A 25,333-nucleotide genomic window follows, 5' to 3' on the forward strand; every position below is an offset into this window, starting at 1 on the left:
TTTCATCGCATAAGATATGGAAGACGAAGCCAAAGAAGAAAGTCGGTAAGGTTGATATAATAATGTTTCCGGTTCATCCAGCTACAGTATCACTAGCTCCACGAAAAAGAGAAGAAGAAAATCAGCCGGATCATCGTCATCATCGTCTCCACTCAACGTCCTTCAGCTATCTACTGCAACAAATTCAACCGTTTTTGTCAATCAATTTTATCTCATCGCATTTCTACGACTTATGATACCCTACAAACGACTACAGCGTTGATAAAACTCTAAACAGTCCTTGTTTCCCCCAACCTCGTCATCATTCCGGCTGCCTGTTGAACTTCGGGGATAAGCGGTCTTTGGCTTCGTTTTTGGCCCGCTGCAATACGCCCACCTGGCTTTCTTATTTCCATTGCTGACGGATATATGACCTCTGCGCCCCTTCCCTATAAAAATTCTTCTTGTCTTCTTTGTGCGAGCGACAGGGATACCGTCTCTGTCACTCTGGACTTCATCGCGACAAGCTGTCCGCCGTGCGACTTCTTTCATTTTCTTCCCAGGTCTCCCGACCCTGGACGTCATTTGAACCGCCCCGTCTCCTTTCTTCGCCACATCCCACAATCCATCTACGCTACACGTACTCAATGGCATCGGAATCACTCAGGTCGTCTAAGGACGACATTCACGATCGAGCCCACCAGGGTCCGTATGTTTCTCAACAAGAGAGCACGCCATATGCCGTCAACGCAGCTGCAGCGCGCTCCTCGTGGTTTCCACTAGGCTACAGAGAAGGCTTCAATCAATGGGTAGGTTCCTGAAGTGGGAGATGATGACCAAAGTTGTAGCACAAGTCGCTGAGATCTGGTTCCAGTGGGCTAGTTTGCCAGCAGCGGCAGCGGAGCATAAAGTTCTGTCTTTCTTGCCCTATCTCCAGCATGAACCTCCTACGCATCTGCAGACCGGAAAGACCACCACTCAACGCGATGGTGTGGCTCAGAGTCTCCAGTCGGCCGATCTCAGCCAGCAAGGCGAAGTATCGGCCAATTCTACCGACGATCCGTACGGACCGAGACGATGGCGCTCCAGCATGGTTGAACTGAGCGGTAAGAACCGGGCTCTAAATGAATTTTCCGTGGAGAGAGTTGGGGAGGAAGCGGACCAACATTTGGTCATGCTTCACGGATATGGTGCGGGGTTGGGCTTCTTCTACAAGAATTTTGAACCTCTCAGTCGGTTGAAGGGGTGGCAACTGCACGCGTTGGATATGTTGGGCATGGGTCGCAGCACCAGGCCACCGTTTCGCATCAAGGCTAAGAACAGAGAGGATGCCATCAAGGAGGCGGAGGATTGGTTTGTTGATGCTTTGGAGGAATGGCGCGTGAAGCGCAAGATCGAACGCTTCACGCTTCTTGGCCACAGCTTGGGAGGATATATGGGCGTTGCCTATGCCTTGAAGTACCCCGGTCGTTTGAACAAGCTGATCCTTGCCTCACCGGTGGGGATTCCCGAAGACCCTTATGCTGTCTCTGCGGATATGCCCGAACCGTCCGAGTCCACTTTAGCGCAGGAGTTCACCCAGGACCAGCAAACTATCGCACAGACGTCGCTGTCTGTCCCCCCGGAAGTAGCCCAGAAAGGCGACAACAACGTCTTGCTCAAAGGTTACGGTAACGCGGCGACAGCGGCACCACCGGAAAGCCGGCCAGCCCGCCGCAACATTCCCAAATGGTTTGCCTATCTGTGGGAAGCCAACATCTCTCCCTTCAGTCTGGTACGGTGGGCTGGCCCTCTCGGGCCCCGCATCGTATCTGGCTGGACCTCTCGGCGCTTCTCCCATTTACCTGCCAATGAAGCGAAAGCGCTACACGACTACTCCTATTCGATCTTCAGTCAACGTGGCAGTGGAGAGTATGCTCTTGCATATATCCTGGCTCCAGGAGCCTTCGCGCGTAGCCCTTTGATCCGGCGCATCCAGAACGTCGGACGGCAGATGATTCAGCCTTCCGCCTCTGACTCGGAGCCTGCGAAAGTCACAGACGCCTCGCCCTCGCACCCGCGATCTTCTGACTCCACAACCCAGGGTTCTCTCCCCCTAGTCAAGCGCGAGACCGGTATTCCCGTCGTTTTCATGTATGGAGACCATGACTGGATGGACGCGGCGGGAGGCCTCGCGGCCAAGGCCAAGATTGAAGAGGAGAAACAACGGGTGCTCCAAAATGCTTCACCAGAAGAGCGTAAGGCGGATAATGGCTCGGCTAAGGTGGTAATCATCAAGGGGTCGGGTCATCATATCTACCTCGATGGATGGGAGGAGTTCAATAATGTGGTATTGGAGGAAATGGAAGAGGTGAGCCGAAGGGAAAGGGCTCGGAGTCCGAAGTGACGCGAGAGATGTGCTGTCTATTATGAGCGATATACCTTCTTCCCTCGGTAATAATTTCCTTGTTTCTAGATAAACTTTCCAGATTCCGCGTCAAGATGAGTTGGACATACGGAGTGTATTATTAGAGTATAATCCATAGATATGGTGAAACTGCCTCAGTCGCTAGATCCTATGAATTGTAGATGCATAATCATTCACTTGTGAATTTGGAAAATCCGATCGCTAGTATGCAAAACTACCAAGACGCTTTTCTTGGAACCTCAGAATCAAAACCGATCAGTCAAAGGGGTTGGTCTCTGTTCAAAGAAGGACTGGGTAATTGGGATCCAAGGTTTGCCCCCGATACACTTCGTCTACGATACCTAACGCCTGTAGGATAATGAGCCATAAATCTTCCCATACTACGGGGCGTTGTGCGATCCTCGACCGGCGTGGTGGTGCCCGTCGTTGAGACTGCACTCCCGCTGCTATTCGCTCCATTGCCTGGGCGAAAAGCAAAGTAACCACCCGGGGCTTCGGATGAACTTGATAGGTGCAACTGTGAATGTGTCTGTGGCGCACTGGCCATAGCGCGGAAGAAATCAGAATACGTCGAGAAAGATGATGCGTCCTGAGACTGTGGTCGCGGAGAGAGACCTCGGGAGCCGACCCCGGAGCCGGCCGGTAAATGTAACTCTGACCTGTTTGACCGAGATGCTGACGGAGATGTAGGAGCTCGGTGAGTTTGACTGGGAATCAGGGAGGTGGTTGCGGAACGATGGTGATGGCGCTGCCTGCGGCCCTCGGGACTACGAGAGGCGGCCTGGCTGTGTCTCCAGGGCAGAATGTCTGCTGTTTCGGGGTGATTCCGCAGTGGAAAGGGCTGTGAGGGGAGCTCGAGACGATCATTGATCGAGAGCCAAGCCCGCTCATCTGCCTCGTCGCTTATGCTGTCCTTTGAGGAGGACGATGCGGACCTGGAAAGATGGCCCTGCGACCGTGCAGATGGTGGGCAGCGCCAGCCGCCCACGCCTTCGAAGTCCCGGCCCTCATCTCCGCTGATAAGAGTCAGGAGAGCAGAGGGCGGCGTAGTAAGCCCGTTCCTGCGCAGCTCTTCCTTGCGGACTGGCCGGCCGTAGTCGCCGTCGGGGCGCCCGGTTGAAGAATTCGAACTATTTCGCCGTCGAGTCGGCGCCGGGCGAGTGTGCCCTCGAGAAAAGGGCGCCACTTGGCGATGGTTGCTGGGGTGAGGCAATATCACTGTGACGCCATGATCAATGGATCGCCTCTTGGGCGTGGCAGAGGCGGCGGGGGAGGTCGGCTCAGAGGCAAAACTCAGGAACGAAGACTTGCTAGATGTCGGAATTACAAAGTAGTTTGCGATAATAGCATAGCATAGCTCAACGTAGATGACGAAAAGTCGTAAAAACAGAGTCAGCACGGAGAGACAGATAGTGATATATGCTGAGAAGATCAGAGGTACTGAAACCAGTGCCAAAAACGGTACTGTCAACAAGGTGGACCACGTGGTTGACATGAAGACTAAACGCAGAGAAGGTTCAGTATGCGATTAGAAAATAGTGGATGACTTGAAGGGGATAGAAGAGTAGATCCATTATATCACCAAAATTCTGATCGGGGAAAGATAGCCACGACATCTTGAAAGCCTATGATGCCAATCGAGCTTAAAAGTACCAGGTTGTTATCGGAGCTTCTGCTTGACAGACAAAGTGCGGAGAAAATGCATGTGATATACTCCATATAGCTAATGTTGATGCCATTGATGCCCCAGGCAGTAATTATAATTACGGTATCGGTATTTCCAGCATTCTTTTGGTTACCATTACATCACAGCATTCAGTGTCACCCTAAACTGTTTGTTGACTCTACCATACTACCACGACATCAAACGCATATGGAAGGGAGGAAAATGCCTGGAAATGAGCATGATAAGGTCTCCGAATTTCCTTGGGAGCTCGGCGTCTATGATGCCCATTGCCACCCCACGGACACCATTTCGTCAATATCTGATATTCCAAGGATGAAAGCAACGACGCTCACAGTCATGGCCACTCGAGCAGAGGATCAAGGCCTTGTGTTTCAGATAGCTAAAGACCTTAACAATGAAAAATTGACTGTTCAGGATGCCGAGATGGATCGTGTACTTCCATGCTTCGGATGGCATCCATGGTTTTCACACATAATCATCGACGATCAGGAGTCATCATCAGAGGCAGCGCAGGGCGTCCCGGATCCTGAGAGCAAGAAAACACATTATCAAAAAGTCTTAACACCAGCTCCAGAAGATGAAGACTTCATTTCTTTTCTACCTGACCCGAAACCTCTCTCGCAATTCATCTCCGAAACACGTGAACGGCTACTATCTTTTCCAGATGCTCTGGTTGGCGAGGTCGGCCTTGATCGTGCTTTCAGACTTCCGAAGGCCTGGACCCAGCAGGAGGCTGAGAATCGTAACGGGCAGATAACGCCCGGATCTCGTGAAGGCCGGAAACTCTCACCCTACAGGGTGCACATGGAACACCAAAAGGCTATTCTTAAAGCCCAGCTTCGCCTCGCCGGGGAACTTCGACGACCGGTCTCAGTACACAGTGTCCAAGCACATGGAGCGGTGTTTGATGTCTTCAAGGAGCTATGGGCAGGCCATGAACGCAGAGTACCCTCGCGACGGGAGAGACGAAGACGTCTTAGCGTTGAAGGTGCTCACGCAGAGAGCGACGCGGAAGACGAGCAAGTGCGAAAGTCACTAAAGGGCGAGAGTCCACCCCTCCCATATCCACCCCGGATCTGTATGCATTCGTATTCAGGTCCTGTGGAGCAATTGAAGCAATTTCTGAATCCTTCAAATCCGTCGGATGTCTACTTCTCCTTTTCCAGCGTGATCAATTTCAGCGGGCCGTCATCTCAGAAAGTCATCGCAGTTATCAAAGCCCTGCCGGAGGATAGAGTGCTCATTGAGAGTGACCTTCACACTGCTGGACAGCAGATGGATGACTTGCTCGAGGAAGTCGCTCGGCAGATCTGTGAGCTCCGTGGCTGGTCTTTACAACAGGGGGTCCAACGACTGGCAGACAACTGGAAACGGTTTGTGTTTGGGTAGCTACATTGTACACTGCTTCATGTTCAGACCGATCCATATGCTCAATTTGTACATAGGATCGATGGACTAAGGACAGCAATCATAGAGAGCATAAGATCTCTTTAAGCATACATAGGCACAGCCTTTGTTCAAGAGATCGAGCTTTGGAAGAGAGATACTTACAGGCATCAAGCTCAAGACAACGGGTTGCTTGGCGTTGCCGAGTCCCTTAGCTTGAATGCTGTGAAGACCTGGTCAGCTACTGGGTGTAGTCGTAGACACAGGTCGCAACTGATAACAGCTTCGCCGACGGGAAACTGCTCTTTACCATTCCCTGGGCTCCGACGACGACCTTCTCTCGCTGTCCCCAGCCAACAAGACCCTCGTTGCGCCCTCTGAAACGCACCTTGAGCTCAATTGTTGTATATCATTCTGATCTCGCGTATTTTACTTCGTATTATCAGCCAAAATCCTCCGACTGCGCCTTCTCCGCACCTCCACGTGATCATCCCCAGACCCAACTTTCCCCACTTTCATCCATTATCGGTCTTCTCTTTATCGCTGTTCCTGCGACTCTCTCTCCCGGCATTTGCCTCTTCCCACTTCTGCTCTTCTTTCTGATTGTCTGGGTCATGTCGGGCTCCTGAATTTATCACCCAATTCCGGACCTCTGGCGGCTTCACATGATGAGGAAGAAAGTCTACGGGCCTTGAATCTGCCTCGATGCTTTTGCTATGTCATCCACAGCGCAGAATAGCCTTTCACCCACCAGCAATGGTGTGAGCAAGCGCAAGTCAGGTAGACAATACCTCTGTTGACCACAATTGTTTCCCCAATGTTCTTGTCGATATCGATACTGATTTTCCTTTGGCTTAGGCTCTGCAGCCTGCGTCCACTGCCATCGGCGCAAAGTCCGGTGTGACGCACGTATCGTTGGCCTGCCCTGCTCCAACTGCCGCTCTTCAGGGAAGACAGATTGCCGCATCCATGAGAAGAAAAAGCGTCTTGCGGTACGCTCCATTCTGAATCCCGTTCCCATTCGTTGTCGGCCACCGTCCATCTCCGAACATGTCCCCGAAGCGTCTCCTCCATCTGCCATCAGTGAACCAACCGCTTTCACAACTGCCTTTCGCGGAGTCCAGCCAGAAGCAGCAGCTCCTCCGGCGAGCGCCGTTCCGAATGTCCAGTCCAAGGCACAACATCTCCACAGCAATAGTTACAGTCACACGTCTCCACAAGCACAGGAATGCCATCTTCCACCCGCTTCGGACCGTTTCGCCGAACAGGATGCCCATGCCGACTTTGAGAAGCGACTGGTGAAGCTCATTGACGATGAGGAAGGGTCAGGTGCTCGGGAAATTCAGCGTGGCGTGCGAGCAATCTATGTTGGACACGAGCTGTCGAACATGTCCTTCTTGATACGTCAACAGCGCGATAAAGATGACGACGTATATCACTTTGCTGGCAGCGAGATACCACGGCGACAGTTGAAAACCGGCCACGACCAGCTTCTCGTAGACGCTCTGACGCTACCGGAGCCGGCTCTCGTTGACGAGCTTGTCCAGGCATACTTCACCCACGTGAACCCGGGATATCCCATTGTTGAAGAGGACCAGTTCATGAGTCAGTATCGCAATAGAGACCCTTCTGATCCTCCGCCTATCTTGCTTCTGCAAGCCATTCTGTTGGTCGGATGCCATGTCACCCATCCAAAAGAAGAGCGCGATACTTTGAAGGAAATCTTCTTCCGTCGCGCGAAATGGCTCTTTGACAACCGCATTGAGCGAAACCGTGATACCTTAGTGCAAGCCGCGCTGCTCTTGACGTGGCATTCGGACAGCCCTGATGACGATGTTTCTGCCAACGCTCACTACTGGGTCGGTGTCGCTGCTCGAATCGCGACTGGCCTCGGCATGCATCGAAATCCAGTCTCGAGCAGGTTCGTTCCCCGGGACCGCCGGATGTGGAGAAGGCTATGGTACATACTGGTTCAGTTCGATGTTATGGTCTCCCTTTCTTATGGTCGACCTCAAGCTATGTAAGTGTGCTAGCTCAGATCTGAGTCTCATTACCTGCCCTAATCTCTCTGTGCGCCAGAAATCTTGAAGACTCCGATGTCTCTCCGTTGACAGTCTCTGATTTTGAAGGCTGTGGGGCCCGCGTCCAGACGGACTATGTCATTCATTTTTCAGAGCTCTGCACAATGATATCTTATATTGTGCGCGAGCGATTCGGACTACGAGTCAGTTCGGAGCGTCGCAAAGCCGCGTTGCAAGAAGCAGATGAAGCTCTTGCAAACTGGTCTTTGCGGCTTCCAGACAATCTGCGGCTGCGTGCCTCGGATATGGATCCTTGGTCCGCCATGCTTCACTTGACCTACAACAATTTTCTTATCCTTCTCCATCGGCCCCATCCCAGGGCATCCGCGTACTCGGACGACTACGGCCCGCATGATGCAGAGATCTGCAGTGCAGCTGCAGGTGTCATCGCATCTATCTTCGAAGAACTCCGCTTAAACGATCGTCTCAAATACCTATGGCATTCCGGCGTCCATACCCTCTTCACGGCGATGATCCAAGTTCGCGTCGAGCTGCGATTCTCAAACCCTGTCCTAGCCATCAACGCCCTGCGCCGCTTCGATTCCGCCTCCTACTCACTCCGAGAACTAGCCCAGTACTGGTCGCACGCCACCACTATTCTACGCCTCTTCGAAGATTCGAAACGTCTGCAAGAGGATCTGCGCCTGGCAACAAGCGAGAGACCCAGGCCATTTAGCAGCACGCACGACCAATCTCAGAACCAGAACCAGAACCAAAACCAAAGCAAGAACCAGATTCAACATACAACCGACACACCTCTACAACCCTCACAGCCAGATCGGCCCCTCCCCTCCTACGACGTCCCCACCCCGAACTCCACGTCTCTACCACCAACCGCTGTCTCCCCGCACCAGAACCAGCCCTTTGACAGCTGGATCCCATCCACGAGCCTGGCAACTGTCGATCCGATGGATCAGCCAAGGGAATTCCTGGACTGGCGCCAACTGTTCTCCTTCACGGATCCGGACCAGTCTGTACTGCCGATGAGCATGGACGGACTCCCGGAGCTAGAAGATGAATGGCGCCAGCTTTACTGGCAGGAGACGCCGATGTCAGACCTACTCCAGGATGGAGGATGGATGCACGGCTAGCGCTGCTTGGACGGGTTTTCTTTGGGATGAGCATCTATCCCATGAACGATATATCACGAATGATACCTAGGATTCTAACCTTATGTCCCTCAATTTGCGTACATGTCTTTATATCCATGGAAATACTCTCTCTCCACAGTGAACTTCTCACTCTGTCTTATATCTACCAATGCACTATGGAAAAGCATGCTCGATGTTTCCTGAGCATATGTCCAAAAAGTTAGCATCTCATCTGGCCCAATCAATCAAGATATCCATATAGACGCCAATATCAAAATCCGGTCAATCGTTAAGGACAGCGAAGTCCTGCCGCTTTCCTTCTATTAACTAATTGGCCCACCATATCACCCAAGAGATACTCATAAGTCACAAATCACCAACAAGTGGCATATATGAATACATATGATGATTCCGTATTTCACGACCAACTGCCCTCCCATGATCAAACAACGAAATCCGAGAGGTGACTGTTCTGTAAGCATAAAAAAAGGGGGGGTTTCCACACGACGCATTGACTATGAAAGTGTACAAACACTGTCGTTGAAGGGAACATATAGCAAAAAAGAAAAAAGAGAGGGCGCGGATGAAAACAGCATAAGCACACCAACGATCAAAGGGGTAAAAACAAAGAATTGAAAAGCGCGTCCGAACTGGTCCTGTTTACCTCTCTGTCGATTACCTCATGAATAGCCCAATGTTTCGTACCATGTCATAAAATGTTGTGCAGAGAAGCAACACTCAAAGAACATTAGGAGCATCCCTACATACAATTCGAGACTCTGTTCCAAGGCAGCCTCGACCCTCGAAACAAGGGTAGCACCGTCTCAGTCTTGGAGGGTATAATCTCATTCTGGCGGCGCAGGATTTGGAGTCTGTGAGAGTCTTGCGCGGGGGACTCTGTCACACACGATGTATTTAGTACGAGTCGCCTCCTGCGCCATTGTGAGGCTGGCCGACCATCGAAGGGTAGCCATAGGCTGAACTGTCCTGTTCGGAGGGGTCCAGGCCAGGGTTCATGATATTGTTTGTGTTATCTGCAGTTTCAGGAAAGCCGCCAGAAGCCGATGCACCAGATCGTCCACCTTGCGTGCTGGATCCGCCCACGGGCCCTCCGGCATTGTAGCCGCTGCTTGTTGGCCTGTTCTGATGTTCTCCACGGGCGGACTGAGTCTGGAGAAGTACTTAGCACATGATACTACAACCCACCAGACACCAACCGTTGGTGGGGAGACAAGCCGCCTGAGCGTGTTGTACAAGTCTTACCTCGCGATACTTTGACAAGTAGATCTTGAGCGCTTCCGCATAATTTTCGAAGCCAAGTGAGGTCATGGCGAACAGAATATCCTCCCCATTCACCGTTTTGCGTTTCTCTTGCTGGCACTTTTCAGAGGCTGTAGAAAACAAGGCACAAGAATATGTTAGTCAAATGGACAGGTACCAGCAGCCAAATGCAGGAACACTCACCCTCACTGGTGATGAACGAGATAAACTCGCTGACACACTCTTGCATGCACTCCTTGGCTTCTTTGGCGATCTTCGCGTTCTCTGGCAAGGCCAACTTCATGATACGGGCCACTTGACGGTAGATGTTAGCACATGTAGCTGTTTACCCCATCATTCCTCCAAACTGGCCGGGGATAAAAAACTTTGAATGGCGCAAAAAGAACGCCATCGCACAATAGGTATCTGACGAAAATTGTATCGCCCCATATAAGAAAAGCGCTTCGCGTGCAGAGCTACACTCGAACCGCAGGCGAATGAGTGTCTCCACAATGCGATGTTTGTTGGTTAAGGAGGCAGGTTGGGGTATTGTAAATGGATGGACGCAGGGTACGGCAAAAGTGAAGTAGGGCAGACGGCTGTTGGCCAGCAGTTGGATGTAAGGTACGCGCAAATCAGGAGGACAAGAGAAGCTGCAAGGGAACGCAACTAACCATTTGCAATCGGGAGCCATCGATCTTGCTCCTTCACCTCGAATTCTCCTTGGTTCTGAGTTTGCTCCTGGTCCTTATCCATGTGTTCTTGGTCTTCACCTGATTGCGCTTCCTGTTCCACCTCAGGCTCTTTCGAGGGAGAGGCCGACATGATTTTTAGCTAAAGGTATACACGCAGCGGATACTGGATAGGGAATGTGATAAGGAGTCGTCTATTTGCTCTGCTGGCAGACCACGTCAGAGATGCGTGCCTCGGGTGTATCGAACTGGGACGCTATGATACACTCGCGTCAAAAGGCAAAATAGAGTTGTGTCTGGCTGGGCAGCGATTCGCTTCACGGCAGCCCGAACGTAGAGGCACAAGTGTCAGCAGTGCGGGGACAAGCAATTGTTTCTGCTGTAGCTTCTGCCCTGACGGTATAATCAAGACGCGAGAGATCTGTTATTCGAAGAAAGACGCGACAGGTAAGATAGTGACTCGATCAACCAAATCTGATTTGTTGCCAGTCGCAAGGATAAGTTAGTCCAAAAATTCGGAACGATAAAAATGCTAATTTTATTCCCTGCCACCTTTCGCTTGTTGTGGACGGACGGTCCGCCTTACAGAACTGCAAAGAGGAGTGGTGCAGTGGTAACGTCAATCAGATATGCCGGATGCTCCAACGCGGGAGATCTGGAAACCCGGAGAAAACTCACGGTGACGCGGGTCTTCCGTGCGTAGCAACCAATGCAACAGTGGTGGGTCAAGTTGATAGTGGCACGTTGCGCAAAGGCAGACGAACGATCTATGGGAATGGGGAGACGAGAGTACCTTACCTTCGAACGAACGGGAGCTTCTGATTGAATGGTCCTCGGCCTGCTGTATTTCGTCTGTTTCGTCCACTTAGGAGCTGAGCTTGTCCAGTAGGTATTTCAGGATTCTGACTGGAGACGGATGCGATGCGCGCAGATGTCAATTGGCGAACCAGGAATGTGTGGGCAGACCAGGGGAACTCTCACTGGTCACTTGAGAACGCCAATGAGACTTGTGGGAATCAGAATACTGAAAACACTCTTTCCAAAGGAGTAGAGCAAATTTTGATGAACTTTTTAAACACTTCGAGCTGGTGGATTGACTCGCCTGATGACTCAAATGAAGATGGACAGTTGACGAGCTGAGATGCGAAGTGCAGGGACTCCAGGGAGGGAAGCCATGGCTGGCCTCAGGCATCAATTTACAATGTGGTAACGATAAATTACGACAATGACCTCGTGATGCCGCCAGATTTGTTGACGATACTTCATACAGTATGTATTGATACTGAAATACACGTGATTATCGGTATTCGTGGCATTGCAGCGTGACGACGATGGCAATAATGGTCAAGAAAAGCCCTTGTTTGCTTGATCTAGGGAATAACTGGCATACTGTCATGATCCTCAGATGTGTAATGAACAATTCGATACCTTCTTTGAAGTGACAACAGTGCGAGTACAACTCATTCGTGAGGCTGTGTTCGTAGCGCTCTGCATTTCAGGCACACACATGTTGCCTGTCAGCAGCCAAGGTCCAGCCTGAAGATTTTGACTCGACTTAGGACTCATCACAAAATCGTTCGGACGTCAGACCAGGAGGGGGTATCAGGCATCAATGACAGCATGATTTCTGGAACAACAATCAACACATCGGACGATGAAGCTCGCAAGGTGTCGACCCAGCTCATGAACATGACAAAAGTACCGGGCATCATATCTTGACAAATGTGTTGGACAATCAGGTTTTCACCTGAGACTAGGCTGCACACATGAGGAGCCTGCGTTACGTTTGAGGACTTGAGTTGAACGCATGTGTTTGTCAGCTTGGGTGCCAGCAGCAGATGAACCATTTACACTCGTTCTCCTCTACGGTACCACTGTCTGAAGGCGTGCGAGTTTCCTATCCGAGATGCCGCACGTTTTTCTAATAATGGAATGGAAAAGTTTCTTGACGGGGCAGAGAGGCACAATGAACTCAGGTTTGCACCCAGAGTTTGACATGGAGTTTATTATGGCCACGACTAGTAGGTACCAGGTGATCCATCCTCGTAGTAGAACACCGAGTAGCGTGATATCACATCTTATCCCCGCTGAGCCTGGTTTCCAGACACGGGAGGATGCACAGCTGTAGAAGCTTCGTCGGTATCAATCGACAGATAGCGGACCAACGGCAAGAAACACATTTCCAACTCCTCCTTTGAGAAAATGATCAAGTATAAGCCCGGTCAAGTCACAAGGTAGATGGCTCGGATGCTCAATGCAGTCACCTCGGGACTCCCGTTAACGCCTTTTCGATTCCGATTCCCGCTCATGGTTGCAAAAGGACATCATGGACACCAAGACCGATAGAAGGATTGAAGAGGAATAGAGGGGTATTTGCACTGCCGTCACAAGAAAGGAGGAAAGCGGTTTTTAATTCATGGTTGTACAACCTGGATGTTGTTCTTTTTCTATTGAGACAAAAGAAGTCAATCCTCAATACCATTAACATGATTTCCTGGCATTGTCAAACTAACCTTCCAATTGTCCAACTCAGACTGTTTGCTCTGATATTGCTTCACAAGTTCGTCAAGCACCTGTTTCAAACCATCTGAGTTTGTCTTGAGTGCAGGAAGCACATCCTGGACTGTTCGCTCGACCAAAACTCCGTTTACCATTCGGAAGCACTTGCGGTCATGAGGGAGGGGTTCGAGTGTCTCAATGACAAGCCTAGTAAAGGTCACTACTGCTAGCAGTTTAGATATAGGAAGGCAAAAGTACTTATGCTCCTCTGCTTCCTGCTCGATGTCGCCAATCTTTTGCGCCATCTGTGTGAGTGTGTTCTTGAAGTTCGTATATTGAAGCTGAAGCTCTGCTTCATATTAGCCTTCCTCACCACGTAGAAATGAGATGAGAACTAATCAGCATACCCTGCTGCTTCTTGGGGTTTATTTGCGCTTGACTGGCCATTTTCTGATATCCGATGCTGTGACTCTGTTGTTGTAAAGCTCAAGATGCGATGCCGGGCGTGGTTGCTCGAATTCCGCTGTGCGGAGAAGCAGACTAACTTCATTCTTTTTTCTCAAGCTACGTCTACGAGCATCTACAAGGGACAGCCGGGCTGCGGTCTGGACAGAACCCCGGTCCAGTCTCATCACGTTATCTAATATTTTAGTCTTAATCTCTATGTGCGCTTGCGAAAAGGTTATTTTTCATTGTATCTTTATGTCATGACCTTCTCTGGCCCCTCCATAGATCGAAGCACGTGACATGGATGACAATTTGTTTGCACCGTTTGCCCCGTCGCCGATAATCCACTCCGCAGTTTATCAGTATCAGAACTTCTACACTTTGCCTAGCACCTAGCTCGAAGCAAGCACCGGGTGGCCATTCCTATGCCACTCTGTGTTATTTCAAAATCAATTTGGGCCGGCTTGAAGGCTTTGTTTGAGTTCTTCTAGGTGTTATTCCACCATGGCGTCCGACGGAATGCCTCCAGCCAAAAGGCTGAAGAGCTCCAACCTTCCGCCACACCTGCGCGATGCGAAGCGCAAGGACATCGACAACTGGGAAACAAACCGGATGCTCACGTCTGGAGTCGCGCAACGGCGCGATTTCGAAGGCGACTTTCTACCAGAAGATGAAGAAGGTACTCGAGTCCATTTACTCGTCCACGATCTGCGACCGCCGTTCCTGGACGGGCGTACGATTTTTACCAAGCAACTGGAGCCTATCTCAGCCGTCCGCGATCCGCAGAGTGATATGGCCGTGTTCAGCCGTAAAGGGAGCAAGGTCGTTCGAGAGCGGCGTCAGCAAAGGGAGCGTCAAAAACACGCGCAGGAGGCAACAACAATGGCAGGCACCGCGCTGGGAAATATCATGGGTGTCAAGGAAGATGAAGGCGACAGCGCTGTTGCCATGCCCGTCGAGGATACTTACAGAAGTGGAAACAAGTTCGCCCAGCACCTGAAAAAGGACGAAGGCGGACAAAGCTCTTTCAGCAAGAGCAAGACGCTTCGCGAACAGAGGGAATACCTGCCTGCATTCGCCGTGCGAGAGGAATTATTACGAGTCATACGAGATAATCAAGTGATCGTGGTGGTTGGTGAGACAGGATCCGGAAAAACAACCCAACTGACACAATTTCTTCACGAGGACGGATACTCAAAATACGGCATAATTGGCTGCACGCAACCTCGGCGAGTGGCTGCTATGAGCGTTGCGAAACGTGTGAGTGAAGAGATGGAGGTGGATCTTGGCGCCGAAGTCGGTTATGCTATTCGATTTGAGGATTGCACCAGCAAAGATACAGTCATCAAATATATGACTGACGGTGTCCTTCTGCGAGAATCGTTGGTTCAGCCGGACCTGGACAAGTATTCTTGCATCATCATGGATGAAGCGCACGAAAGAGCTTTGAATACCGATGTCCTGATGGGCCTCTTGAAGAAGGTGTTGGCGCGTCGACGAGATCTGAAGCTAATTGTCACCTCAGCCACCATGAATTCAGAACGCTTTTCTCGGTTCTTTGGTGGTGCCCCCGAGTTTATCATTCCTGGACGAACTTTCCCGGTGGATCTTCACTTCTCCCGTACCCCGTGCGAGGACTACGTCGACAGTGCGGTGAAGCAAGTCCTGGCAATTCATGTCTCGCAGGGACCCGGGGACATACTTGTCTTCATGACAGGTCAGGAAGATATTGAAGTAACGTGCGAGTTGATCGACGAGCGACTGAAGATGCTTAATGATCCGCCGAAGCTTAGCATATTACCGATATACAGTCAGATGCCAGCAGAGCAGCAGGCGAAGATTTTTGAACGAGCCCCTCCTGGCGTCCGGAAAGTCATCGTTGCCACGAATATTGCCGAAACGAGCTTAACGGTTGATGGGATCATGTTTGTGGTGGATTCAGGGTATTCAAAATTGAAAGTATACAATCCACGCATGGGTATGGATACGCTCCAGATCACACCTATTTCTCAAGCCAATGCGAATCAACGTTCCGGCCGAGCAGGTCGAACGGGGCCTGGAAAGGCGTACCGTTTGTTTACCGAGTCGGCCTACAAGAATGAACTATATATTCAAGCGATACCGGAAATTCAGCGGACAAGTCTTTCAAACACTGTTTTGCTTCTCAAATCACTTGGAGTGAAGGATCTCTTGGATTTTGATTTCATGGACCCACCGCCGCAGGAGACCATTTCGACATCTCTTTTTGAACTCTGGTCGTTGGGCGCGTTGGATAATCTGGGCGACCTAACCCCGCTAGGTCGCGCTATGACTCCGTTCCCCATGGATCCTCCGCTCGCTAAGCTGCTCATCACGGCGTCCGAGGAATACGGTTGCAGCGAGGAGATGCTTACGATCGTTTCCATGCTCTCGGTTCCTAGTGTCTTTTATCGTCCAAAGGAGCGACAAGAAGAGTCAGATGCGGCGCGCGAGAAATTCTTCGTTCCGGAGTCTGATCACTTGACTCTTCTTCACGTTTACACGCAATGGAAATCCAATGGTTACTCCGATGGATGGTGTATCAAACACTTTCTTCACCCTAAGGCTCTGCGACGGGCTAAGGAGGTCCGGGAGCAACTTCACGATATTATGACAGTTCAGAAGATGCGACTTGTAAGCTGTGGGACAGACTGGGACGTGATCCGCAAGTGCATCTGCTCCGGCTTCTACCACCAAGCGGCCAAGGTTAAGGGTATCGGCGAGTTCATCAACCTCCGGACAAGCGTGAGCATGCAGCTCCACCCCACGAGCGCTCTGTATGGCCTAGGTTATGTGCCAGAATACGTGGTCTACCACGAATTGATCTTGACAAGCAAGGAGTATATGTCGACTGTAACTGCAGTGGACCCACACGTAAGTTGATCCCTCTTCATCGGAAACAGTGAAACAGCATAGGCTAACCTCGAAAATGTAGTGGCTCGCCGAACTTGGCGGTGTCTTCTACTCCGTCAAAGAGAAGGGCTATTCCCAGCGAGAACGTCGCGTCACCGAACAGGAATTCAATCGACGCATGGAGATCGAGACCCAGATGGCCGCCGACCGGGAGCGCGCCGCGGCTGAGAAGCTACGAGAGCAGGAGCGCAACGATCCCTCCCGACGCAAGACGGAAGTAGAGGCGGGATCTGTTGTGCGACGTCCACCTGTTACCGGCGCACGAAGAATTGGCGGTGTCTCCGCATCTTCGAGCACGAGAAACGGCACCAATGGAGCAAGTGGGGGAGGATCCGTGGTTAAGAAGCCACAGATCAAAAGGAAACCTGGACGAGCATTTTAGGATCATGCTCAAGCAGAGACATATACCCGATGTACAAATTTAGAGGAGTTCATTCAAAGAGCGGGCTCTGAACTCTATCCATAGATAGAATGCGATGCCATTCTGGTGCAGCTATTGGGTATCCAGCCATCAGTAGCACTTTTCTCTCGACCCTGCAGTATAAAATGGCCAAGGCCAAGGCCAATAAAGTACAGTCTCATAATTTATCCCGGTGAAGCACTACAGAGTACCGCGCAGGCCCTGAAGAAGCGAAGACAAATGGCCTCCCGTCTCGCAAGCCAACAAGGACTACCAGTATCCTTCCAAACTCCACCGAATATCTCGCCACCAACAGCCCGCACTCAATTGATGAAATTGATACAGAAAAAGTGCAGAATCAAGCTCCCGAAGATGTAATCCGCAAATGCCCTAACAGCAGCATGAACAGTCAGTCGCCGATCGGGCTCATCTCACTTATTCCTAGCATTCAACATAAAAAAACCAAAAAAAAAAAAAAAAATAACTCACCTCTCATGAGACACCGCACCCTGCTCCTCCCCACCTTCTACCACAGCAAATCGCGCATTCTTCCCCTTCGAACTGGGCTTACTGTTCCCACCCTTCTGCTCGCTACTCGTCTGCATGCGCAAACTAGCCGTAAGCACGAACTGGCCGACCGCGGCGCAGAACCCGCTCAGAAAGGCATTGAAGGGCTATCGACCCATCACTCGTCAGCATCCCAGCTCAATCTGTATAAATCCAAGGGAAACGAGGAACGGGGAACAGGTCTTACGTAGTTTCCAGCCAAAACGCAATACAGGAATTGCACGGCACCGACAAAAAGAAGGAACACCATAAAGGCGTCAAGCATCATGGTGCGCTGAGACGTTGTGGTGAGGTACTGCTGCCATATGTGCTGGGCGATTTGGTATATAGAGGAATTAGAGGATAGGACTGCTGGGCTGGAGGAGAGGGAGGAGGAGCTGGGGGTTTGTGCTCGTTTAGGAGGCATGCCGGTCAATTGAATCAGGGTCGAATTGAGGAACGTTCAGGACAGAAGAGTTGGCAGAATGATGCGGCGTGACTTGGAGTGGAAGTTTCGATGTTGAAGCCTCTGTTGAGAAGTGCGGATGAAGCTACTGTGTACACAACCCGATAGAGGACATACTAAGGCCATACCTGTACTCCACCATCCGTTGATTACGTAGCCTGCTTAGTTCCGTTGCAATGTCACGTGATCAGTTTGATATGATCAGAGGAGGATTATTGCAAGAGTCACTCCGAGGTATGGGCGGTGGCAACGGCGGATGTCTACATTGACATTTGTAAAAGAATATTATCGCAAGCTTGTCATATATGCATACACCTATACTATACACTATGCATTTATAATGTACACACTCAGACCGTTCAACAGTCACATACGTCGTCAGGAATTGGAGTAGCGTAAAGCTCCATATCCCTACGACAGAGGGCGTAGCGTCAATTGCCCCGACACCAAGCACCTAAATATAACAGTAGAGCCCAAGATGTGGACCAACCAAATCATACGTCGTTCATCATGAAGAGTTGAGAGTTCATAGTAAGTCGTTAAGAGGAGAGAGTCCATGGTCGTAAGGGAGATGAGATCTTCAATATAAGGGCGCAGAGAAGAATGCTTTGTCCATCGAGGAAAAGTCGAATGCGTCCTTAAGTAACACTGCATTGGCCTCCAGGGCCGATGAGTAGAGAGTTGGGGTAAGATAGCTATCAAGATTCAACGGTACACGCTGATCAAGCAAGCCAATCTGAAATGTTGCCTAGTGGATAGCTTGTTTGCGCTTCTTGAACATCCATCTGAAAGTCGCGCATCACTTGATCCCACGCTTCCCAGTTGTGTTGAAGAAGAGCAGGGTCTTGGCTTGTTGTGGTAGGATCCATGAGATTTTGCGATATCCCGATCGGTGCGGCTGTACTCAACGGGTCTTCTGCTGTCACGCTTTGAGAATTCGGCAGGGCCGGCCAGCTGACATTGGGGAAGAGCTCGGCCACGATTTCGGTGTTGAGGTTCGGTCCAGCGATAGACTGGTCCGCGGGCTGAGCACTCCCTGGGACCGGAGGGGCTCGAATTTGAGGGACACCATCCGCCAGGTAAGGCTGGACAGCATTCTGCCAGACACCAGTGTGATAAGGTGTGGATAGGTTCGGAGCAGAGTTGGGATCGGGCGTGTTCTGTACGCCCTGCTGCTGCTGCTGCTGCTGCTGCTGCTGCTGCTCTCGGAAGGCAGCCACCCGCTTCATCAACCGGGAAAGCGGCCGCCAAAGCATTCCCTTCCTATGTTTTGTAGTACGGCCCCATGTCTCATACAATGAACTCACCACCTGCCAGGCACGATCAGTGAGTGGGCTGAGTGGGCGAACGCAAAGCTCCGCCAGCACAAAGGCAATCAAGTGCCACTGCATATTTGTCACAAAAAGCCAGCTCCATTTGGAAGTGGTCTGATCTTGACCCAGCAGCCGAGTGAACTCTGCAATCTCGACCGAGGTGACAAACAAATTCTCCCGAGACGCTATGGTCAAATTGCTAGCCGCCGGATTTTGTCGAGTCATAGGATGATGAACTATGAGCCAGAGCTTGGCCAAAATCAGACGAGCAACGGTGGCGCAGACCCATTGTACTGGTACATTCATGTCACAATGCCGGGTATATCGCTCCTCAATCCGTTTGTTGACCTCCTGAATCAACTTCCCACAAGAGTCCGCAGGTCGTTGTGTGTTCTCGGAGTGAGGAAGACCGGTTGGACACATGTAGCTGACCCTCTTGAGAGCGGCAGTAATCTCGCAACGAACTAAGCAAAAGGTCATTTCTGTGAAACCCACGCGCTCTTCGGGTGGCTGCTGCATATCGATCGTGATATCATCGTCGTTGATATTCAGCGGAAGGCGAGTATCATACATCCTGTCATGAATCTGCGCATCAGTACCATGCTCCTCGGCTGACCTGATATCCAGCAAGCAGATATGCCACCACAGACGCCGGCGCATTTCAGTTTCAAAGGGCTTCAAGCCAAAGTTGGTTCCGTCCCGATGGAGGCCGATACCTTGGGCCAGGCGCAGAACCACCGCCGTCATAGTCCAGACAAATTTAGTGTCATCCTCACGCCGTACACCAATCAGAAAGAGTACAGCAGCTTGCAACAGCATCAGGCTCTGCGTATTAAGGAGACCAGCTCTGGACAATGCCTGCTCGACTGCAAACCGGTAGCGCGTTACCGCCGTATCACGATCGTCGCCCAGAACCGAGAAGCATTGTTCAGGCGACATGCTGACTATAGTAACATAGTAGATCGAAAGGACCAAGGCTTCGGAATTCTTGTCCAGGAGGTTCGGATTCTGGGCGGCATCCGTAAGAAGAAGTTTTCGTACGGTGGGCTTATGGAACATAGGTATAAGCGGCGCAATGTTATCCAGGTAGATGTCCCACAACACTGGAATTTTGGACGGGGGGGGATGGTAACTGCGAAGTGAATGGGAAAGAGAGTAGTATCCGAAGAGAAATCCGTCGTGATTAGTGGACAGAGTCGACGAGGATTCAGGCGAAGGATAATCTTCCTCTTCCGACAATGAAGGGTCTAGGATATCTTGCAGTTCCTCAATCTGGCCACGAGCGTCAGCACAAAAGATAGTGAACTGAGGCAAAAGTGCTCACCTCATCCCCCAAACTTGCCCACAGCCGGTTGCTAACATATCGACTACGTCCTTCGTCGATGACCAGCCGTCCAAACTCATGTTCCAGGTTCCGAGGCTTAGCAGCCTGCGGATCGGAGTCTAGAGCGAACGGACATTTCCCGATGTCCGCGCTTTGCGTCTGAGGTGTCGTCTGCCTACTTTCTTGGGGAGCCGCGGGTCCAGGTTCCTGTTGCGAGGGCGAAGATACTGTGGACAATGGCTCCGCAGCTCCGGGCTTCTTCCCGCTGAGATGCTCAATGACTCCCTCAAGCCGTCTCAAACGGGACAAGAGCTCGGCATCCTGAGGTCTCTTCGTCTTGCGAGGCGCCCTCCCAGGTGGAGGAAAGACACATTCAATACCTGCCTTGACACAATTGGAACACGGCGTCCTCTTATTACAGCGGACTTTTCTTCTCCGACAAGTCACACAGCTGCGACTGCTGGGAGGGTCATGCGTGGTGTGGGTACCAGGGTTGGCGGCATGGTCGATTGAAGTGCTTTTAGGATATCCAAAGGGGGTACTTGACGAAGACTGAGATGAAATGGATTCGATGGGCGGGAATGACATGACGGAGGATGGAGAATGGTTGAGATCCGTGCTACATTCCCAGCAGCGCGGAGAATGGAGGCTTATCTAGGTATTGAGAATATAGAGACTGAGTAAAGCAAATCATAGGCAAAAAGTTGATCGCGATTCTGAGCCCTCACTGTCATAATAAATCTTCTCAGGTATTTGGCCCTTTTTTCCTTTTGAGTTGGATCTTCGGTCATCGACTCATAGTGGGGACAGGCGATGGCGTTGGTCATTGGCGGCCAGGCGCAGTCCAGGCTCCCCATCGATGGTTCCTGGGCCTGTCAGTGGCTACCAACCTCGCAACATTATTAATACCGATGTATGTAAGACATCATTTTACAGCCCGTGTACCTCGAAAGGATAATTGGGTGCATTAAACCAAAAGAGAGATACAAGCATATCCCCCTGGACTCAAAAAAGTTTACTATCAATTGATCGCGTAGTAATGTTGATGCCTGAGACAGCGATAAAGCATGCTGATAGACTGACGTCATAGTCAAGCCAACACAAAATCAAACAATCCCGTTCAGAATTGAGGTGGATTCAGTTGATACCTGTACGAAACTCAACCCGGACTGCCATCGGATCAGATAAAAGAAAACAAGGATTAGCACAGTCATCGCTGTAAAGTTTATCAGATGACCTCTCCATGGACATTGGGACACGTTGCGCAAATCCTGCTGCCGCCATAGCAATTTCCGCGCACGTGTTAAAAAAGCTTTCAGGGTATCTGAGCTTCGACGTTACGGACTTTACGATGTTATGAGTCACCGAGACTAGACTAGGTAATCTTCTCGGATAATAGCGAGTGTCCATTTTCTTCCGGCAATGATATTCTCGTCCTCCAAGAATTAGGTTCAGCGGAACGAATTTCAGTTGTGTCAATACCTTCCGGTAACTTCTCGTCGTATTTGATCTTGCTTCTCATGTGAGGTCTGCGATGTGCGACACTGCCACAGTAGTATTCGAAGATCGCGTGCTCTATATTTTATACACCTAGTATATACATCGCATGCCATTCGATGTTATACACACTGAGTAGATTAATATGATATCGACTGCGTCCCATGAAGATGGTGATGGCTCGAGAAAGGAAAATGCTCACGGAAGATTTTCAAGGAGCGTCAGTGCAAGTTGCCCCAAAAAAAATTCAACCAGGGGTATGGTACATATAATGCGAAGCACAGATTTGTGTACCAAAGATCTTTGGAGAGAAATGGAACGCCAGATTATGCAACCGGGAGATGTAAAAAAGGAGGAATCGAGGGGTCGTTATCGTGAACCAAGTGGAAGAAATATACAATGATTACGGGTTAGTAAGTTCATTTTTGAGCTTTCGGTAAGCTCATGTTAAACGATAGGGAAGCGGCGTAGTTCGCTTGGGGATAGTGATGGATCTTCGCTGCCGTGAAAGTCCTCGTTTTTCTCTGGTAATTGAGATATTAGCGAGCTATATCAAGCAGCCGAGTCAGGATTAGTACTAACTTAGTTTGTTCCCAGATCTTGGTCTCCTCGTTGAAATGGTGACTAGGGAAATGGCAAGTTAGTTAAGAACCCAATGGCGAAGCTTCATGTACGCACCCCTGAAAGTCAACAGTAGTCAATGACTTGGAGCCGTATTCTTCCACAAGGAGATCGGTGTACTTGTATGGGACTTTGACAGGAAAGTCTTCAAAGTAAGTATTCCGAAGTGGGAAGATATCAGACTCCTAGAAAGCGGTAAGCAATCCATCCCGTGTTACCCTTGTACCGCAGCCACTTACATCGAATCGGTGGCCATCCTTGCACATGAGAGCGCCTGGATGACCCTCCTTTCTCAACTCGTCATCCTTGCGCACTGCAGTTATATCAATGAAAAGCCCCGAAGAGGTGTCTATCCACCTCGCGTCAATAACGTTCGCTTCGTCCTCAGTGGTTCGAACCACATATTGCGGGTTGATTTCGAGAAGGTAGTTCCGCCCGCCGTCGACACCCGGAAGTTCGAAATGATGCTCGGTCATGTTGTAATATTCGGCGAGGAAGTGTATTGTCGGCTCGGTAACCTGGACGTCGAGGTCGTTGTCCCATGGAAAAATCTGAACGCAAGTCAGCGTTATGTTCCCACGTTGCATGTTTCATAAAACCATGGGACCAGGGTCCCAACCTTCTGATTCCACCACCACGCCAGGAGAGTTCCATGCATTATCCAAGTCTCTGCACCCAGATCCGTCATTGTCGACAGATATGTTTGAATGAGTGCTGCCAAATGTGGTATTGTGTCTTCCTCAGGGAGGGGTCCATCGGCGAATCTGTGGAATCGTCAGACAAGTGTTCGAGTCGGCGGACTGCAGACCAGCTCACCGTCCATCATAGTGATAATGAAAGCTGCCAGGTCAGTCAGCAATTTTCAGAGAATAGAATTGTGCAATTTCAAGACATACTCGGACTCCTCTAATAATGCGTTAGCGTTATGCCGAAGAAAGAGAAATATACGTATCCAGCTGAATAAAAGAAAGCACCATGAGAGACGTCAAGGGGGGACACTTACTGAAATATTTCTCTCCTGGTTCACCTCCTTTCCCACTGTAATCTTTGAGAAACTTGGCTCTAACAGTCATGAAATCGACATGGGAGTCGGCGCTACACAAAGCCACCAGCACAAGAAGTAATCCATGGAGATAGAGAAGGAAAGTTGTTGAGAATAGATGCATAGCGCATGCAGGGATGATAGGGCGGTCTGATTGGATTTAATCACTGAGATGACAGCATACTCCTAACCGATGTATAGGGATAGTGGAAGAAATAATATCAGTCGATGACGGCGTTGCACTGTTGGTAGGGAAAAGGGCGGAAATGTAGGTGTTTGTCAATGACGACTGCGTCGGAGGACTGATATCAGGAGGGAGGTAGGAAGCCGATATGGGTCGCCTGGGTCTCGAGCTGTGTGATTGAAGAGTGCAGACTATTACAGAAAGGACCGCATCGGAAGGGGGAAAAAAAAAGAGTTCTGCAGTGATGATAAGAAGGATGGAATATGCAAAGAATCAAGGATCGACAGTCCCAATGGCGATGGAGATAGGTAGTCTAGTATCTCAACCTACTTGAAAACTCGAAAGATCTTTTGAGAAACTTCACTCAATGACGAGTAATCAAAGCTTCATAAATCACAAGAGACTACCGTATGAGATTTGGGACCTACTGCCTAACCTTACGTCGTCCGTATTGCACCAGTCGCGTGCTAACTTACCGCAGAATTCAAGGCCTGTTTCTATTAATTGATGTAGTGACGATCCCCATAGAATTCCATGGCGATGTTAATCGATAAAATTCTAGGCTAGTCTCGTGCTCCCCTAGTTCCAACTTGCCAAGTGCCAGCCCTGCCGCGCCTTGGCAGGAGGTAACGCTGATCGATCATTCGATGGCGGTTGACCTTTAAAATTGGAGACCTTGTGAGATCAGTGTCATTGTCATGATTTATGAACGAGTATCTGCAAAGGACTGTTGGTAGATTCTTGTTCTACTCTGTACCTGTTTTACCCATCTATGCTTCCACTACATTGTTCTACTGCAGCACAACTCAGTAGTACATTACGCTACTACAGCCACATCCTGCCTTTTACTCCTATTCTTCCACGGACTTATCCTCCGTAACGTTCTGTCACAGGCTTACGTATGTTCCTCAGGGGAGTGCAGCAATTGGACATCATGGTTAGAATTGCGCAATATATAGCCTACTGTTTGTACCATCCATACTGCCAATACACGGCAATTCCTCCCAAAATGCTGCATAGTGGACTAATGTCTGTGTAACTCGCGATCCGACTCGATGTTTTGGTTGGAACGCCGGCAAATTGAATGGGGGCCGCGTCATACATATCTCTTAGTCCCTATCTGGTCCAGGCTTCGACCAAGCACAGAATCTTGCTAGCATTATTGTTGACATAGGTGGGTTGCATTTCGCGTTAATTCAAACTCGATATTGGCCCATTTGTTTTGTCTTACATTCTATGTTCTCAGAATGATTGTGTTATTCTCTTGGGTCTCTTAAGAGGTGAACAAATATTTCATCATGGGACTTGAATATCTTGTACAGAAGAAAAAAATGGTACTTTGTGTGGCCTGTGGAGCCCAAGGCATCAACAAGTCCACAACTAACTCGAAAGGAGAAAAAGAACCAGACAACCAAGATTAAGCCACAAAAGGGCTTTTTGATCATCACAAGAGAACAATTCCACTGTTTAGGGGCTTTTG

General features: G+C 50.1%; 10 protein-coding genes across 10 annotated transcripts; 4 read left to right on the forward strand and 6 right to left on the reverse strand.

Moving 5' to 3' along the window:
* Positions 1–626: 626 nt before the first annotated feature.
* Positions 627–2,365, forward strand: Aud_010615 (putative alpha/beta hydrolase; the record flags this gene model as incomplete). Its single annotated transcript, XM_043295451.1, is given in 2 exon segments — positions 627–788; positions 803–2,365. 2 exon segments carry the CDS (start codon positions 627–629, stop codon positions 2,363–2,365), a joined length of 1,725 nt encoding a protein of 574 aa, XP_043151386.1.
* Positions 2,366–2,645: 280 nt separating this feature from the next.
* Positions 2,646–3,881, reverse strand: Aud_010616 (uncharacterized protein; the record flags this gene model as incomplete). Its single annotated transcript, XM_043295452.1, has 1 exon — positions 2,646–3,881. The coding sequence occupies one exon, from the start codon at positions 3,879–3,881 to the stop codon at positions 2,646–2,648; it is 1,236 nt and encodes a 411-aa protein (XP_043151387.1).
* A 378-nt stretch (positions 3,882–4,259) lies between these two features.
* Aud_010617 (TatD family hydrolase) lies at positions 4,260–5,462 on the forward strand (the record flags this gene model as incomplete). The annotated part of the gene is made up of 1 exon (XM_043295453.1): positions 4,260–5,462. One exon carries the CDS (start codon positions 4,260–4,262, stop codon positions 5,460–5,462), a length of 1,203 nt encoding a protein of 400 aa, XP_043151388.1.
* Positions 5,463–6,175: 713 nt separating this feature from the next.
* Positions 6,176–8,631, forward strand: Aud_010618 (uncharacterized protein; the record flags this gene model as incomplete). The annotated part of the gene is made up of 3 exons (XM_043295454.1): positions 6,176–6,239; positions 6,318–7,479; positions 7,539–8,631. 3 exons carry the CDS (start codon positions 6,176–6,178, stop codon positions 8,629–8,631), a joined length of 2,319 nt encoding a protein of 772 aa, XP_043151389.1.
* A 915-nt stretch (positions 8,632–9,546) lies between these two features.
* Positions 9,547–10,716, reverse strand: Aud_010619 (nuclear transcription factor Y subunit beta; the record flags this gene model as incomplete). Its single annotated transcript, XM_043295455.1, has 4 exons — positions 9,547–9,801; positions 9,895–10,022; positions 10,096–10,206; positions 10,566–10,716. The coding sequence occupies 4 exons, from the start codon at positions 10,714–10,716 to the stop codon at positions 9,547–9,549; spliced, it is 645 nt and encodes a 214-aa protein (XP_043151390.1).
* A 2,281-nt stretch (positions 10,717–12,997) lies between these two features.
* Aud_010620 (putative prefoldin subunit 2) lies at positions 12,998–13,529 on the reverse strand (the record flags this gene model as incomplete). Its single annotated transcript, XM_043295456.1, has 4 exons — positions 12,998–13,030; positions 13,097–13,289; positions 13,341–13,431; positions 13,490–13,529. 4 exons carry the CDS (start codon positions 13,527–13,529, stop codon positions 12,998–13,000), a joined length of 357 nt encoding a protein of 118 aa, XP_043151391.1.
* A 504-nt stretch (positions 13,530–14,033) lies between these two features.
* Positions 14,034–16,842, forward strand: Aud_010621 (putative mRNA splicing factor RNA helicase (Prp16); the record flags this gene model as incomplete). The annotated part of the gene is made up of 2 exons (XM_043295457.1): positions 14,034–16,421; positions 16,483–16,842. The coding sequence occupies 2 exons, from the start codon at positions 14,034–14,036 to the stop codon at positions 16,840–16,842; spliced, it is 2,748 nt and encodes a 915-aa protein (XP_043151392.1).
* Positions 16,843–17,183: 341 nt separating this feature from the next.
* Positions 17,184–17,833, reverse strand: Aud_010622 (putative oligosaccharyl transferase subunit Dad1; the record flags this gene model as incomplete). The annotated part of the gene is made up of 3 exons (XM_043295458.1): positions 17,184–17,250; positions 17,350–17,534; positions 17,615–17,833. The coding sequence occupies 3 exons, from the start codon at positions 17,831–17,833 to the stop codon at positions 17,184–17,186; spliced, it is 471 nt and encodes a 156-aa protein (XP_043151393.1).
* Positions 17,834–18,594: 761 nt separating this feature from the next.
* Positions 18,595–21,097, reverse strand: Aud_010623 (putative C6 transcription factor; the record flags this gene model as incomplete). The annotated part of the gene is made up of 2 exons (XM_043295459.1): positions 18,595–20,457; positions 20,510–21,097. The coding sequence occupies 2 exons, from the start codon at positions 21,095–21,097 to the stop codon at positions 18,595–18,597; spliced, it is 2,451 nt and encodes an 816-aa protein (XP_043151394.1).
* Positions 21,098–22,448: 1,351 nt separating this feature from the next.
* On the reverse strand, positions 22,449–23,700 carry Aud_010624 (putative mannosylphosphorylation protein (Mnn4); the record flags this gene model as incomplete). Its single annotated transcript, XM_043295460.1, has 8 exons — positions 22,449–22,530; positions 22,589–22,630; positions 22,685–22,812; positions 22,867–23,178; positions 23,247–23,391; positions 23,444–23,467; positions 23,524–23,533; positions 23,631–23,700. The coding sequence occupies 8 exons, from the start codon at positions 23,698–23,700 to the stop codon at positions 22,449–22,451; spliced, it is 813 nt and encodes a 270-aa protein (XP_043151395.1).
* Positions 23,701–25,333: the final 1,633 nt, after the last annotated feature.

The sequence above is a fragment of the Aspergillus udagawae genome (genome assembly GCF_001078395.1).
Source record: "Aspergillus udagawae IFM 46973 DNA, scaffold_9, whole genome shotgun sequence".
Classification (NCBI taxonomy): domain Eukaryota; kingdom Fungi; phylum Ascomycota; class Eurotiomycetes; order Eurotiales; family Aspergillaceae; genus Aspergillus; species Aspergillus udagawae.